The sequence below is a fragment of the Molothrus ater genome, chromosome 1 (genome assembly GCF_012460135.2).
Source record: "Molothrus ater isolate BHLD 08-10-18 breed brown headed cowbird chromosome 1, BPBGC_Mater_1.1, whole genome shotgun sequence".
Lineage (NCBI taxonomy): Eukaryota > Metazoa > Chordata > Aves > Passeriformes > Icteridae > Molothrus > Molothrus ater.
The window spans coordinates 43615285-43630468 of NC_050478.2; the positions used below are offsets into that span (position 1 = coordinate 43615285).

The 15184-nt window shown below is 37.4% G+C and overlaps 1 protein-coding gene across 8 annotated transcripts in view; it reads left to right on the forward strand.

Moving 5' to 3' along the window:
• Positions 1 to 15184, forward strand: part of NEK11 (NIMA related kinase 11) — an 83763-nt gene that overhangs the window by 54064 nt on the left and 14515 nt on the right. For all 8 annotated transcript variants that reach the window (XR_004979780.2, XM_036378897.2, XM_036378901.2 and 5 more), the window contains 3 exons: positions 3087 to 3211; positions 8469 to 8529; positions 14756 to 14852. Coding sequence is in view for 7 of the 8 variants with exons in the window: in XM_036378897.2 (XP_036234790.1) it covers positions 3087 to 3211; positions 8469 to 8529; positions 14756 to 14852 (283 nt within the window). In the remaining variant the exon portion in view is untranslated. The remainder of the gene's footprint in view (positions 1 to 3086; positions 3212 to 8468; positions 8530 to 14755; positions 14853 to 15184) is intronic.

The following is a 15184-nucleotide window of genomic DNA, read 5'->3' on the forward strand; positions in this document are numbered from 1 at the left end:
CTGTCAAAAGAGAGGCAGGGTCCCCTGGGTTCTGCAACAGCAGTTTTGTTTCCTCTTTCAGCACAACAGTCTTGGCATTGCCCTTGCTAGCACCACTTCTTTACCCAAGTACCTCCCAGGCACAAATAAGCTTAATTTCCATTTTATTTATCAGAACAAAGGACAGTGGCAAGGTCCTGTCACCAGAGTCCATGCTTGGCTTTTCAGTGGTCAAACAGCCTAGACCAAAGAGCAGCATTTTTATTAAAAATACTTCTCTGAAAGCACAAACCAAAGAATTTTCTTCTGCATTACGTTACTAAGTGTGCAACTTTACTAGTAATGTTTAGGAATGGGAGCAGTAACCAGTCTTTTGTCACCTGGTTTGTGGAAATTGGAGGTGTATGTGGATTACATGGAATTATGGGATGACTCAGGTGGCAAATATTCTAGAGGATGAACTGCAGACATGGAAATGGAAGCTTGTGGGGCCTGAACTCCCCTGACAGTGCCTGCCCTGAGCTGAAAATACCAACTCACTCAAGCTATCTGCACTAGGCCAGCACAGGTACAGCTTGCCAGGCTGATTTATGGTGTCTGCTGTGCCAAATCCACCTGATCTGTTCTTGAAATTGGTCTGATCCTGGGTCTCAGCTCAATAAGCTGTTCTGTACTCAGCTAATTCTGCAGAGAACCAGAGATGTCTTGTGCATCTATAATACATGGAGGACTGGGAGCTGGCTCTACTTTGGTAAGATTCAAAGAATTGTTGTATGGAAACAGTTTAAATAAATGTGTAAATGCTTTGAAGGCTCCTTCTTTCAAGATGTCAGTCATAAAACAAAAAAGTTTTAAGAACTTTGATTAGGTAAATACTAAATTCCCCTGCACTGGACATGCTGTCTTCTTTCAGAAAAGCCACTTGGAATTGGTTTCTGAATTGGGGCCAGTAAACTTGTACACCCTGGGACATCTCCAGCATCTGAACTAGCATTTCAAATTGTATTACTAAGCTTGGATTAACTGACTGTCTACGAACAGCTGTCAATTTCACAAATGGTGAGGTGAATAATTCCAACAAGGATGCAAAGGCTGTCATGGAAGTGGAATAAAGCCACTGCCAGCCTCTCTGCATAGTTCTGGGGCATCACCAGTTTTCTGTGGTCATGGGCTGCTCACAAAGTATAGAGTTTACAGCAGCCAGAGCAGACATTTTAAAGTTACAGTGATGAGTAAAAAGGCTGATTTTGATACCTTGTTTGGTTGGAAAGGGGAGGCTTGCATTTTTTAGTACAGCAATAAACAAATGCAGAATGTGGGAGGAGATGACTCAGAAAACACCAGCATAGTCTGATGCTTGTATTACAACATAATAAATGGGCTGTTTTATATGTATGTGAATGCACATAGACAGAATGCAGATGAACCTAATAAAATTATCCTAATCACTGGGATGACAGCCTCTCTGCAAGAAAGAAAAATTGATCACCTCATGTGGAAAAGGAGATGTATCTTAATTTTGAGGTGTTCTTTCCACATAGAATGGATGATATTCAAGATTCTCTTTTTAATAAAGTGCTGGACTTTCTGTCAAATGGCAGTTTGTAAACTCAAGCAATTAAATAAATGCTCTCTTTGTGAGAAAATATTTTTGCATTGGGGGTGATCTTCTGGAAACTCAGGTATTGATTAGTTGTTTATTTGACTGTTTTTTTCAAACTAAGAAAGGTGAAAAATAGAAACAGGAAGGATTAGGATTAGAAATTGTGACAATGGAGCATGGGGCTTTTATGCAGCTTCCATTAATATCTTAAAACAGAAGTCTGTGTAAAAATGTGTCACCCTTTTGGACCTAAATCGGGTTTATAAAGAAAGGAAGTATTTTTGAAATTACTTTGGAGACAATAGATAGTAGACCTTATATCTCCACAGGAGAGCTTAACCATCTAATGCTGCAGATAGCTACACTATTTTTTCTGAGTTCTCTTTCTTTCACCTTAAAGATTAGAATTATTTCTCCTGCCCAAACTCAAATGTTTTTTATATGGATTTTAATTGCATTCCCCTGTTTGAATCCTTTTGGGTTTTTATCCATGTAAAACAATTTAAAAATCGATTAATAATTTTTATGTCATGTTGTTTGAACTATATTTAAATGCAGTAAAATAGAAGATAGTTCTTATTTCTCTAAAGGGGCTTAATTGAGAAGAGTGGTTGAAATCAGCATTAGCTAAAATTATGACAATGACAGTGATGGTTTATGACAGCTGAACATTAAATATTTTTTGTCTTTAACTAACATTTCTTGTAGTAATATCCCCGTGAAGGAAATGCAATCAGACTTCAAGCTGTTTCACTAATTCTTTTGTACAGAGTCTGGGATGCCAAAGGATTTCACCCAGTGCAGAGTGGCTGGAGTGTCTTTCAAACTGTGATGAATGTGTTGAGTTTTAGTACCAATTATTGTACTTCATGGGCTCACTGGCTACATTAATATTGCACTCACTGCTATTACTAAAACTTGTGATGGTAATAAATTGAGAGGGCATGACACCCAAGTAGGCATAGCTTGATTTTATACTAGTTTCTTTTATTTTATTGTAGTTTTTCTTCAAGAAAGTTTGGGAAAATATGTAGATTTAATTTCTCATATCTTTTAAACATGTACCTGATATATATTATTTTCCATTTAGCTTAGCAGTTGTATTCACCACAAGTTATGTGTGTTAGAGAAGACAAAACTGAGTTATAATTTCCGCTCACAAAAGCTGGGTTAATTTCAAAACTGGCCTTGCTTTGACTTAATGATGCCATAAGGTTACTTCCAGCCTGATTTATTGTATATTTTAGAGATTTCAGTGTAATATCAATATAGATCCCTTAGGTTCATTAATTCACACATGATGATGATTTGCACTTTGCCAGAGACAGCTTTAACACTGCTTACCATATCACTGAAGACATTTTACTCTGAGAACCTATCCTTTGCTTTCAATTACAGAATGCATCGCTATTGACATAACACTGGTGCTATAAAGTTCAGTTATATCTTTTTCAGATCATTCTTTCTTTCTCTATATATGCTATAAACTCATAATTGCCTTTAGAGATCCCTGAAGACCCAGAAATTGCAGAAGAATATTATAAAGATGAGTTTGAATCCTGTTCAGAAGACAGTGAAGAGGAGGAAGATGCAGAATTGTCATGGACAGTCTCTAGGACAAATCACCAGGTAAATGTGACCTTTGAGAACCCTGTATACACTTGATGAACATTTTCCATGAGAAAACTGTGTTCCTTACCAGAATTAGTCCTACTGACATTGCTGATTTTTTTTAGAAGTGTGTGTGTATATCAATACCATGAATTAATTATATGTGTATTATAAGGTATTGATGAGAAAGAATTTTGCATTCCTTCAAGATTAAAGGTAATACTCCCATGAATGCCTTAAGATAGATCATTGCCAGAAACCATTCTTGTGACTCTAAAACACTCAGAGTGAGATCCTCTCAAATGCCAGCTGTGATTTAAATTAAATTAAAACTGAAGATATACTTCAAGCATAAGATCTAAGTTCCAGCTCTAATTCCCAAGCAAAGATAGTCATCTCTAGTTCCTGCATAGACATATTTTCTAGGACAGTGTGATGAATGATGAGCCTAAACAGCTGCAAGACTTGTTCAGCAAATCTGTAGACTTTTCCACCTCACTGAAAGTGTCAGTGAAGAGAAAACTTATTGCTGAAAGGCTTAAAGTAGCTTTATCATTTAAGGCTGCCACAAGAAAGTCAGGGATTGCAGTGTGAAGGTTGAAGATTATTGCAAAAGGCACCTCATTTAGATCTGATCAGAATGAGCTGAGATGAATCTTGTCTCCAGTGATCAAGTCTCAGTGAAATCAATAAACTTAAGTGCCTGAGGCAGTTCTGAAAATGGATCTTCCCAAGGCATTCAGGAACTATCAATTTCTCTCATGGCCTCCAGTTTCAATCATGGCCTGCAGTGCCTCTGAATGGTACTATCTAGTTCTGCCTAGGAACAGTAACTGCAATGTCTGCAGAACAGGGTCTGATGTCTTCTGCATTCCAGGGAACCAGACAAGAAGACTAATACTCTTCACTAAATTATAAATAACTTGTGGTTTTTGAAAAATTTGAACTAATAGCTTCTTTGAGATGTAGTTTTTAAAGCAAAAATAATGTGTGAGAGTTCTGGCATCAGAACTCTACTTCTACCACAGTAGCAGGGGATCCTGAAATTGTCCCACAAGTAGAACTTGAAGTTTACTCAGAAACAGCTCCATTCAATCTAGACATGTCCCCCTAACTTTCAAATTAAACTCACAGGATGCCTTAAAATTCAGGAGCAGATTGTGCTATAGTAAAGAAATTTTTATTCAATTGTAAAACAGTGGATTATCTTAGACAATACTTTTTTAAAGTTTGCTGCATTTATGCTTACCCACAACACATAGATATACAAAGTTTTACAATGTATATACAAGTTATACATTGCCCAGAAAGTCTACCACAAGGTACTCTTGAAAACAAAATTACTGCTCATTTTCATCAGACTCTGAGACATTTTTTCTTTTTTAGAATGCCTTTTGAAATTTTCATTCAACTTTCATTGATGGTATCATTAAGTGTCAATCAGTAGTGGTTTTGAACAGGCAGACTGCTGCTTAGAATTAATGAAGGGCAGAAGACAAAATTAGATTTCTCAGTAATGCAGAATAAGTTAGGTGTTGGCATTCAGATGTGAGCTGCAACATTCTCTCATGTTGGACTGACTAAAAATCCCATAATAAGAATCAGCATGGTGGGCTGGAAGAGCCATCCCACTGGCACCCCATTGTCTCTGTCACCTGAAGATATTCAATAAGTGTGTTTCTGGCTATTGACACAATTACCTTTTCTATTTTTTGGGAAGTGAAAATAGGCAATTTTTGCTTTCTCAAGTGAAAAATTCTACAGTAAATTAGAGGTGAAAGCAGACTGAACATACCTGTGCAAATCTGAACACCTTTGTCTGAACTCAACAAACAGAAAGGCGTGAGGGGAAGTAAGCAAGCATTATTAGGGAGTAAACATCTAATGCAGGTTGGATGGAATACACAGAGAGATCCCTCTTTGGTGATTATAAAGGGATTTAGAGTTATTAACATGCACACAACATCTTCCTTTGGATATCAATGATTATGTGAGATGAATCCTACTCAAAGTAGGTGGGATCATGCTCAGTATTAATAATAAGTTTCAAATCCTACCAGAATAGCAAAGGTTTGCTTCTGCAGTCATTTACTTAATACCAAAACTCCTACTTCTGTTTCTATGATGGTATTCATACCCTTAAACCCTTTCTTCATAGATACCTTAAACCAAGCTTTTGGAGCTTTATGCTAAAAAGACATTCCACTGCAACACAGTAAGGGCTAGTAAGGTAATTTCTGCAAATCTCTTAAATTTCCAGTCCCAAGATTGCTTTACTAGTTACTTCTGTGCAGAGAGGGCAAAAATGCTGCACCTAGTGGTGCTCTCTGGTGACCCCATTATTTCAAACAAGAATTAAAAAAATTTCCAATGTTCATGCAGTAGCATGGGGTCAGAAAAGTCATCTTTATGAACAACATATTAAGGTGCAAGATGTAGAAAGGGATGTGAGCTATTTATTCAAGCCTAATATAGGCTCCCACAGATGTCAAGACAGACTGAGAAGTAGCAGCCTCGTGTGGGATGTAAGACTGCCTAGGAAGGTAGAGTTAGGCACTGAAACACTTTTAATTTTAAAGGTTTGGGGTGGGAGCTGAGACAGCTTTTTTTTCTCATGTTGGTACAGCCAATCTGATTTCAGACACATTTTTCAGCACTGGAGTTTAGTGTCCTTTTTTCCTTTCTTTTGGAGCAGAAATGCACATTGACAGATTTCAAGCAGCAATTTGCCACTTTTCCAGACCTCCACCTCTTCAAGCCAGTGGTTCTTTTCCACATGTTTTTTTTAATAGGGGAACCAGTTTCTAATTAGAGGGAAATCATAAAAAATAATGACAAACTGTTTTTAAGAGCATTTTAATGTGTGATTCTTAAACAGAGGTTTCATCTTGAAAAGTTAGTGTGTAGTGAAGCTTCCACTGGCTTTGATTTAGCTGAGATGCTGGTGGATGCTCTTTGCTGCAGTTCATCCCCATGCTCTTAGTGGTTTTTCTCAGTGACCATAATAACAAATTCACCCTCTTCACTATGACAAAGTCTACTACTGTGATGCAGTAGGTTCCTATTTTCAAATTCCAAGTTGCTTCTGAGATTGTCAAGCCAGACAATCAGCTGACATAAATTATCATAGCTCGAGCAGCTCTGAGTGGTCTGTGTGCTGTGACCCCTAAGATGCTCCCCTGGATTCCTAACACATGTTTTGGCAGGTTTATGGCTGTTAGAAGTGGGGTTATTTGTTCTGAATCTGGAATGTGCAAGCATTCACCCACACTGGCCCTTGTGCATGGGAGTGCCTCTCTTCTGGGCATCCGTCACAGTCCCTTGTCCCTTCTGTAGGGCTTTGCTTTCTCTGAAAAAAAAAAAAAAAAGAAAAAGAAAGAGAGAAAGAAAGATTAAAGAAATAGATTAAATGAAACAGCTAAATCCTCTTCCAGTGCTGAACCCAAGAGGGGAAAAGATAGGAGTGATGAAGAGTTGAAAATACATCTTTTGCCTTACAGCATAAAAAGAAGAAACCAGTTTTGTTGTTATAATTGGAGTAAATATGATGTCCTGTTGAGAGAAGTCAAAGGTTTGGGAATTACAGGCTTTATCCCATAAAAATGATTTTAAAAGTTTTTATTAAAGTGTTTTTATAACCATATAAATATAGTGTTTTATATGGTTATTTACTATGTTTTGCCTCTGTCTGAAGATTTGTGGTTAACTGTTAGTGATAATGAAAATAAAAATAATTACAAAGTAATATTAACAGAAAATCAATACAACTTTTTCATTTTGAATGAAAAAGATTTAATGAAATCTTTTTAATGAAGTCCCAATGGTTCTTTTTTCTTTTTAGAAGTACAGAGAAATTACATCTGTAATACTGTCTTAATTCAATATTCAGTATGTACTGTGTATATTAACATAATGAATGCATTCCCTGGCATTTCCTGGCCACAGAACTGGAAACCCTCGTGCTGACTTGATCCAATCTGGACCCCACAGGCTGCTCCAAATGGGCAAAGAGGCTCCTTTGAGCCTATGAGCTTGTGGGTTACCTGTTGTAATGGCCAAGCAAGAACCTGATTCCTGCCTTGCAAACCTCAGCCAGAGTAGCAGAGCCTGTTTCAAATAGAAGCCCATGAAACAACTTGGGGTGAAGAATAGTTAGTTTATGCTCATCCATAACAGCTCCCACTTGCACCAGAAGGTCCCTAACCAGCTGGAAGTCATTGCCAACAATTATTGCTGTCTTATTTAGGTGTACTGGCTGTTCCTAAGTTGAGAGATTTAGAATGGGCATTTTAGTAAGATCACAGAAGAATATAAAACAGGTATATAAATATATATATAAAACCTCATAGAAATGGAGGTCAATAGTGTTTGTTTTTATTCCATTGTTTTCAATCTTAAAGGCATAGAGTGCTGACTATTTTTTAAAAATACGTATTTTTGACATATTTTTAAAAAATACGAATTTTTGACATATTTTCTAGCAAGGTCAAGATTTTGACTGTCAGTTTTAAATAGTCAATAAATGCTGTGTTTTTAAATGTGATATGGCAGCAGCTTCTGCACACTCAGAGTCCAAATTTTTCTTGGACTTTCATAAAATTGTGATGTTCTTCCTGGACAACAATCACTGTTTAGTGGCTAGAGCTTTAAATTTCATTTGTGTACACAAACAGCATTTCACATGAATGACATCATGGCAAAACTGTCAGCCATCTGTTTGGTAGCAGGATACTTGAAATATAAAAATGTTAAAATCTCTTCTTAATTAAAAAATTTTTAATTAGTTGTTGTTACTAGACATGTAAGTAGATGCAATTACATGAAAGATAAGTATTAATTTGCTGTGGGCAGCTATCATATGCATAAAGATTTTGGCATAGTTAAAAAGTATAAACTTGCCTTTTTCAATGTAATATTGTTTTAGATATTCCAGAACTAACTGATGATAAAATGCTGGTATATTTTCAGAGACTGCACACCACCCTCCACAGTAAATATATCTCCTTTAAATTCCATGCACAGTTGTTGTAAACACTCGTTTTCTGCAAGGAATCTGACTTAAATTGTTGTTTGGTTATTGCATAATTCCAAAGCCTGATGTTTTAGGAGAAGAAGATATAGAAAATGTCCTGAGCAATGTAACTTCTTTATAGTTTAGTCTTGACACTTACTGATGTGATATCCTCTATATTTGTGGGATGGTACCTCTGGGACATGGTGTTTGTGTTTAGGTTTGTGCTCACACTAATGCTGTTCCTATTTCTTTTATTCACAGGACAGTGATATGGAGGCAATGGTTGAGTATTTGGAGAGTGTCCTGAATAGCAGCTCATTGGGTAAGATGATATATCTTCTTTAGATAGCAGCAGTTATTAGCAGTCTATTTGCATCACTGTCCAACTATTTCCATTTTGCAACAAAATAACTCAAAAAATGTGGTCCCTTTGAAAATTACTTCCTTAATCTACTGCAAAGAAGTAAAACTATGCCAAAAGAAAAGGCATAAATAGTTAAGTGCTTCTGTTGAAAATAATAAAACCATAAAGCATGATAGTCAGAAGTATAGAATGTTATAAAAAAAACTTCTAAAAACTTGGCTACTGTCATTTTCTCTCCAGAGGAAAATATTTGAAGATGTGTAAGCTATTTTATAGTTATTAATCCTGGTTACAATAAGAGAAAATGAATTAAAATATTTAATATTTTAAAAATTATGATAAAGGTTTGGATAATAATTTATGGAACAGTATCTCATTACAGATACAAAGAAAACAGTGAGAATTTAAGTCTGTAATTTAATCCTAAAATCTCTGGCAAAATATTGTCTATAGATTTACAGTTGGAAAACCTGGGTCATTGTGGTCTACTTAAAAGCTAGAAAGAAAACTGATGTGAAAGAAGGCTATTTACTGTGGCTGTCACAGTCACTGTCCTCAGAGCCACCAGGTGGGACTGAGTGTGAGCTGCATGAAAGGCCAACTGAGTTCCCAAAGGCTCCCATGACAGCTGCAGCCTCATTTAGCTGCTTTGTTTGCACTCATTCAGTTGGGATAAACCTGACTTGGGATTATCTAAAACCACAACACAGGAGACTCCTAGGAAGTCCTGCTTCTAGAGGTTCTTCCAGTGCTGAGCTCTGGTTCACCCTTGCTTGTGAGCCTGGGCAGATGGGAGAGAGAGCCAAAGAAGGAGGATGAAGGGGAGTAATCAAAGCTGTTGCCATCATAGTCCTGTAGGTCACCTTCTGGGTCGCCTTCACTGATCACCTTCTGGGTCCCATGCCAGGAGACCCTCAGGACTGAAGGAAGGAACATTTACATCCAGTTTCTCTTCACACTCACAGAGAACCCCCTGTCTCCATATTCTGCACTCATTCATGCATTTGCAGCATCACTGTCTGCAATGGGTTTGCAGAAGTTGAAATAAGAAAAAAATTTTGCTCTGTGCTTCAATATCCCTTCATTTAATTAAAGAGAGGAATTGCCTTGAAGGTTGGTGAGAACAAACAAGAATATTAAGACAAACAGTGATGTTTTAAAAACAATCTTAGTATTAGAAACTCCCTTATCTTAATCTTTTCCCTTCAGTATTAGGGACAAGAATACGAGTTTTTAAAAATTGTAATATTAAAGAATAAATTGTACTTTTATCACTAAAAATAATTCCAACCAGTCTGTGATGAAACTTACAGGCTTTTTTCAAACTAGACAGTAATTAGGTATGATTTTCTCCAAAGAAATATATGTAATGATAATAAGAGACAAATCTCCAGGTTTCCTTTTATCTTTGTATGCCCAGTATCACTTAGAAAGTTTAAACTTTCATTATTTTAAGTTCTTCCAAAATCAAGCTATAAACCTGCAGCTGGGGTCATTTTTATGTGTTTGCTAATGTTCATTTATACCTTACATATTCTTCACTGGGCTCCAAATTCCCATTACATCAAAATTTTCTGTATATAGTGCAATTTACATAGGTTAGATACTTGCTGTCTTTTTCACCCTAAAGCTAGTTGTGTCCCCTTCCAGGTCTGCATTTCTTTCACTAACCACTAGGACATTGGTTTTACCCATGGCATTGCCAGTGCGAGTCAGAGCCTCCCTTCTTGACATCCCATGCCTGTAGTCCTTTACATCTCATCTTTTGTTCCCACTTTTCAAGGCATCTGCTGTTGTATCGGGCCTGTACTTCTCTACATTAATTGAATTAAGTTAGTTATAAATATGTCTTTCTACACAGAATACTACTAATCCATCTTAAAAAGCAGGTTGTATGTTACAAGAATAACTGGAAATAAAACAAAACAGCCCACTGCATAGTAATTCAAAAAACTGCTGCTATAGCTTAAGCACTTGAGTCAAAATTTCTGTCAGGACAAGCCAAGATCTGACAAAGCCTGAAGCCTTGCAGACTCAGGTGTGTGGCCTGGGGCAGGCAGTGGCAATACCATATTGCTGGGCTACAGAGCTGCAATAGAATTGTAATGGCTACTCCTGAAAACAGTGTGGATTTCATGGCAATAATAGGGCAATGGAAGCAGGAATCTGGCCAGGACAGAATTTCTTGTAGCATCTTTCATTGTTAAAGTATTACAAAAAGATTATGAGTCATTTCAAGTGGCTGTTAGAGAAAAACCAAGAAGAAGAACACTAAAACTTTTTTTGTCATCAAGGGCTGTGATAAAAAAGATGCAATAAATATAAATTATTTTTCAACAGATGGAATTTGTTTAGTATAAACCTCAGTGTTTATGAAAGGACTTGGGAGGTAACTGAGTTTTCTCCTCAAGAGGTCCCAGAATCACTCCAAGTACAAGAGCTTTTCTGGTACACAATTGCTTTTGTGTTGTCTGTAAAGGTCGATGTGGAGTGTGTTTGAAATAAGATAGGCTGTGCTGATAAATTGAAAAATTGGGTAGATCCCAGAAAAAAACTCTAGAAGATAAAGGAGTTTGAAAAACTCATTTTAAAATTTACTAAATTTGCTTGGCATTAAGGGAGAGCAGGTTAGGGGCTGTTGCGTCACTTTGTATTGTTTATGAATCTGGAAAACACATCTGTTTCTAATCTTTTCTATCTTGTACAAAAAGGCATTGTAGGATCTCATGTGTAGAAGTGAAAGGTAAAGAAAAGAAATCTGAAATACAAACAGAAGTTTGTGATTCAGTGGAGATAACAGCTTCACAACACATTATGGCTTATGAAGAGATGCAGTAGGTGTGTATCACCTATTTTTTGGTCACTAGCAGGAATGTTTGTAGGAATGCCTTTGGACCATAATTTATGAAAACTCTTACCAGATAATGCACCTGTGAATAAATTCCTTTCTCTACAGATCCTCAGTGCAAACCTCCAACTGGTGCTCTATCACCTGAGAGTACAAAGATCTTTTGCCCTTTGCCCTATGTTGTTTCTGCAATACTGGGTTAGACACTGGGAGACATTGAAATCCATTTAGAAAACCACAATACCTGGTTTTGAAAAGACAGTGCTCTTGTTGTTTCATTTGATTTTGTTTAATGGATCAAGAATGATATCTTAGATAAAAAAAATGCAAATAATTATCTGGTAACTTTTTGAAGAAGCATAGTTCCTCCTTGTGTGTTGATATGTGGGTACACAAACTGTCTGAAGCTGGGTGCAAAATACATTATTAATCAAGTAACTGCTTCTAAGAAAGTACCTTTGATGTAGAAGTGGAATGGCTATGAATCACCCCAGCAACATTTGTTGAGGTGTGCTGTAGCAACAATGTATCAAGCTCTTAGCAGTCTTCACTGAGAACTCGTTTTTTTTAATGAGGAACCACACCTTTGCAGCATCCTAAAATATGCAGTCTGTGCTGCCTTGCAGTAGCCAAAAAATCATATTAAATGGAGAGAAAGATATAGAGTTTGCACAAAGGGACTAAGTTTTTCTTGGCCAATTGCCAATGTGTAATGTAGACAAAATTTGAATTATCTAGCCAGAAATCCCAGGGGAGAAAAAAAAAAACAAAACAAAACCAAAAACCAAAACAAACAAGAAGAATGTTTTTAATAATGAAATGTCAGAGGAGAAGGAAATATTGTAGTAATAAATATACTGAATTCACTACACAGAAAGAATATGCCAAGCTCTTACTACAGTGATCTATCCTGTAATAATAGTAATGCCAGAATTTATCTGGTGCCTGTGGTTAAATGTGCTCCTTTTTAAGAGACTGCAAGGTTTATATTTTCCTTAGGACACTGGTGCTCAGGGCATCCATTTTTAATTGGTTTCAAAGCACTAAAGCCCTACATCTGGACCTTAATACTGTGCCAACTGAGAGAGGAGCCCACTAAGTCACAAGCACTGCTTTGCACAGCACCTGGGATTTCCTGAGCTGTCCTGAGGATAACTCAATTTTCCAGTGCTGCTGAAGGAGTTGAATGCTTACAGACTCCATGTAAAACATATGGGTATGCATGTGCACTGTTACAGTAAACAATCAGGAAATGTTTTTTGCATTAATAGGCAAAATAATTGGTTGCCAGTAAGAACTGCGCTTGTCATTTTTCATCTTTTAAACTACATTAACTGTACCTGAGTTGTAATACTTGGGCACCAGATAACTCCTAGACATTAGGTGTAAGATAAGCTATGAAAATGTTTTTAAATGTGCAATTGTTTGTCCATCCTGCTAACAGAATCAGGAATCCATTTCTTCTGTGCTTCCAAGCTTCTGAATCCAGCAGATGCTCACTGTGAGTGATCCAGTAGGATCATTCACAATGGAAAGTTTTATCTCAGTATTCAGATGGATGTGATCAGGGTCTAGAATCATGTCAGGCATAGGAGCTTAACTGTTGGGAGAGCCATGATTACACATTCCAGGAAAGCATTTGGTGTTCTCTGGGGATGTCTATATCAGCTCATAGAGGGAGGGGAACTGCAAGCTCCCTCTGGCTGCATGCGATCCCTGTTAATGCAGTCCAAACTAAGCCAAACCCCAGCTGAGTCCAAGCTAAAAACCCCTGGTAGGAGGGGAGTGTGTGCTCAGTTAGACAAGACATTGTGTTAACGTGTTTGACTTTTGGCTTGCTCCTACCCTATGCAAAGCCCTCCCGTGCCTGGTCAGAACTTGGGTCCTGTGTGGCACAGCCCGCACATTTACACCCTAATACATCTCATTTTTTTGGGAAGTGAAATCCTAGTGCCAAACAATTTGCAAGAAGAGGCTAAAATAGCTGCTTTGTTCAGCTTAACAAATTGAAAGCTGAATAGGATTTTTTTCCAATTATGAAGAAATGAAAGGTGTGGTATTTGCTGAGTCCCCAGGATCAAGGAGGACTTGATGAAGCTGACTCCATGTTCTTAGAAGGCTAATTTATTATTTTATGTATTATATTATATTAAAGAATGCTGTACTAAAACTATACTAAAGAATAGAGAAAGGATACTTACAGAAGGCTTAACAAGATACTAATGAAAAACTTGTGACCTCTTCCAGAGTCCCGACACAGCCGGATGGTGATTGGTCATTAAGTAAAAACAATTCACATGTTGCATAAACAATCTCCAAACCACATTCCAAAGCAGCAAAACACAGGAGAAGCAATCAGATAATTATTGTTTTCATTTTTCTCTGAGTCTTCTCAGCTTCCCAGGAGAAGAAATCCTGGCACAGGGATTTTTCAGGAAATATGACAGTGACTTGAAAGGAGTATGCAAAAGGGAAGGAAAAAACTGCATAAGCCAAGGAAAAGGACTGGCACAGGAGGAAAATGAGCATGAACTGCTTGACAAAGAAATTTTATCAGGAAATAAGATATTTTAGCCACTAGCTCCCAGTAAGGCTTTGAAATGTCTTTCAATGGAAACAGTCAGGGCAAAAAGTACATAAATTTCTTAGGAAAACCACAGACTTGTATGATGGATGACTACATGAAATTGCAGCATATTTGAGCTGATAACCCTGACAGTCCTCTGTGATTCAGCACTTCTGTGTTCCTGTGGTCGAGGGCTTCAGTGGTAGGTGAGCCCTAGGTCCTGAAATATTGCAACAGCTCACAAGGCCTGCAAACAGAAAGAGTGGGCATGTGTGTTTATGCATGTATAAATTTCTTACACATATATATGTATTTACATATACAGGAATGTTTATATATATATATTTTCCTACATAAAAAGAGTACCTTTATCTGAAGGAGAAACTGATGTCATAAGATAAATACTTCTGGTTTACAGTAATGATCAAGCTCAAGGAGAGACTTGCCTGTTAGGAAGAATGTTCATGCTCTTAAGGATAAGTAAAAAAACAATGGAAGAAAATGGAAGAAAAGAAGTGATTTTCCTTTCTGTTGTAATTCCTTGTGTATTCGTTGTTATTGCAGTTCTGGTGCCTTTAGGCTATAAACCTACTTGTCCCTCAGAAAGGAGTTGCCCTTAATGTACATTTAATAATCTAATTCATCTTTAATTAATGTGGCACTGCCTTGTGAGAAGCAGGAATAGTCTTCCTCCTTCTGACTGCCCTTCTGCAATAGAGCTCGGGGGGATGAAGGTGAATAAGGTTGTGTGTCTGTGCATTGATTTGTAGGCTCAAGGACTGTCACCAGAGTGTCTCCAGGGGAGCCCCGGGGATTCAGAGCTCTCAACAGCACAATGGCTGAGACCAAGCTGAAACGCATGAGGGAGTAAGTAGCATATTTATGCATTACCAATGTGCAGGCAAGGAATATGGATTTGGAAAACTGCAAAGCACAGAAAATAAAACCCAAAAGTCCCCTCAACAAAAAGAAGTGGATGGTAAGGTGTTCAGAGACTTGCCTGCTTGCCTCCAGAGAGGATGAAAGCTGACTCTCATTTCTGACTGTTTTCTTGTAAGCTGCACAATCACTGACATCCTTCAGGATCCAGTTTGCCTTCCCTGCTGTCGTGTCATTCTGAATTTCACTTTCTTTATTAGCACAGCTCATGCCCACAAGTCACCTGCAAATGTACACATTACCACCCTGTTTGGTCCCTC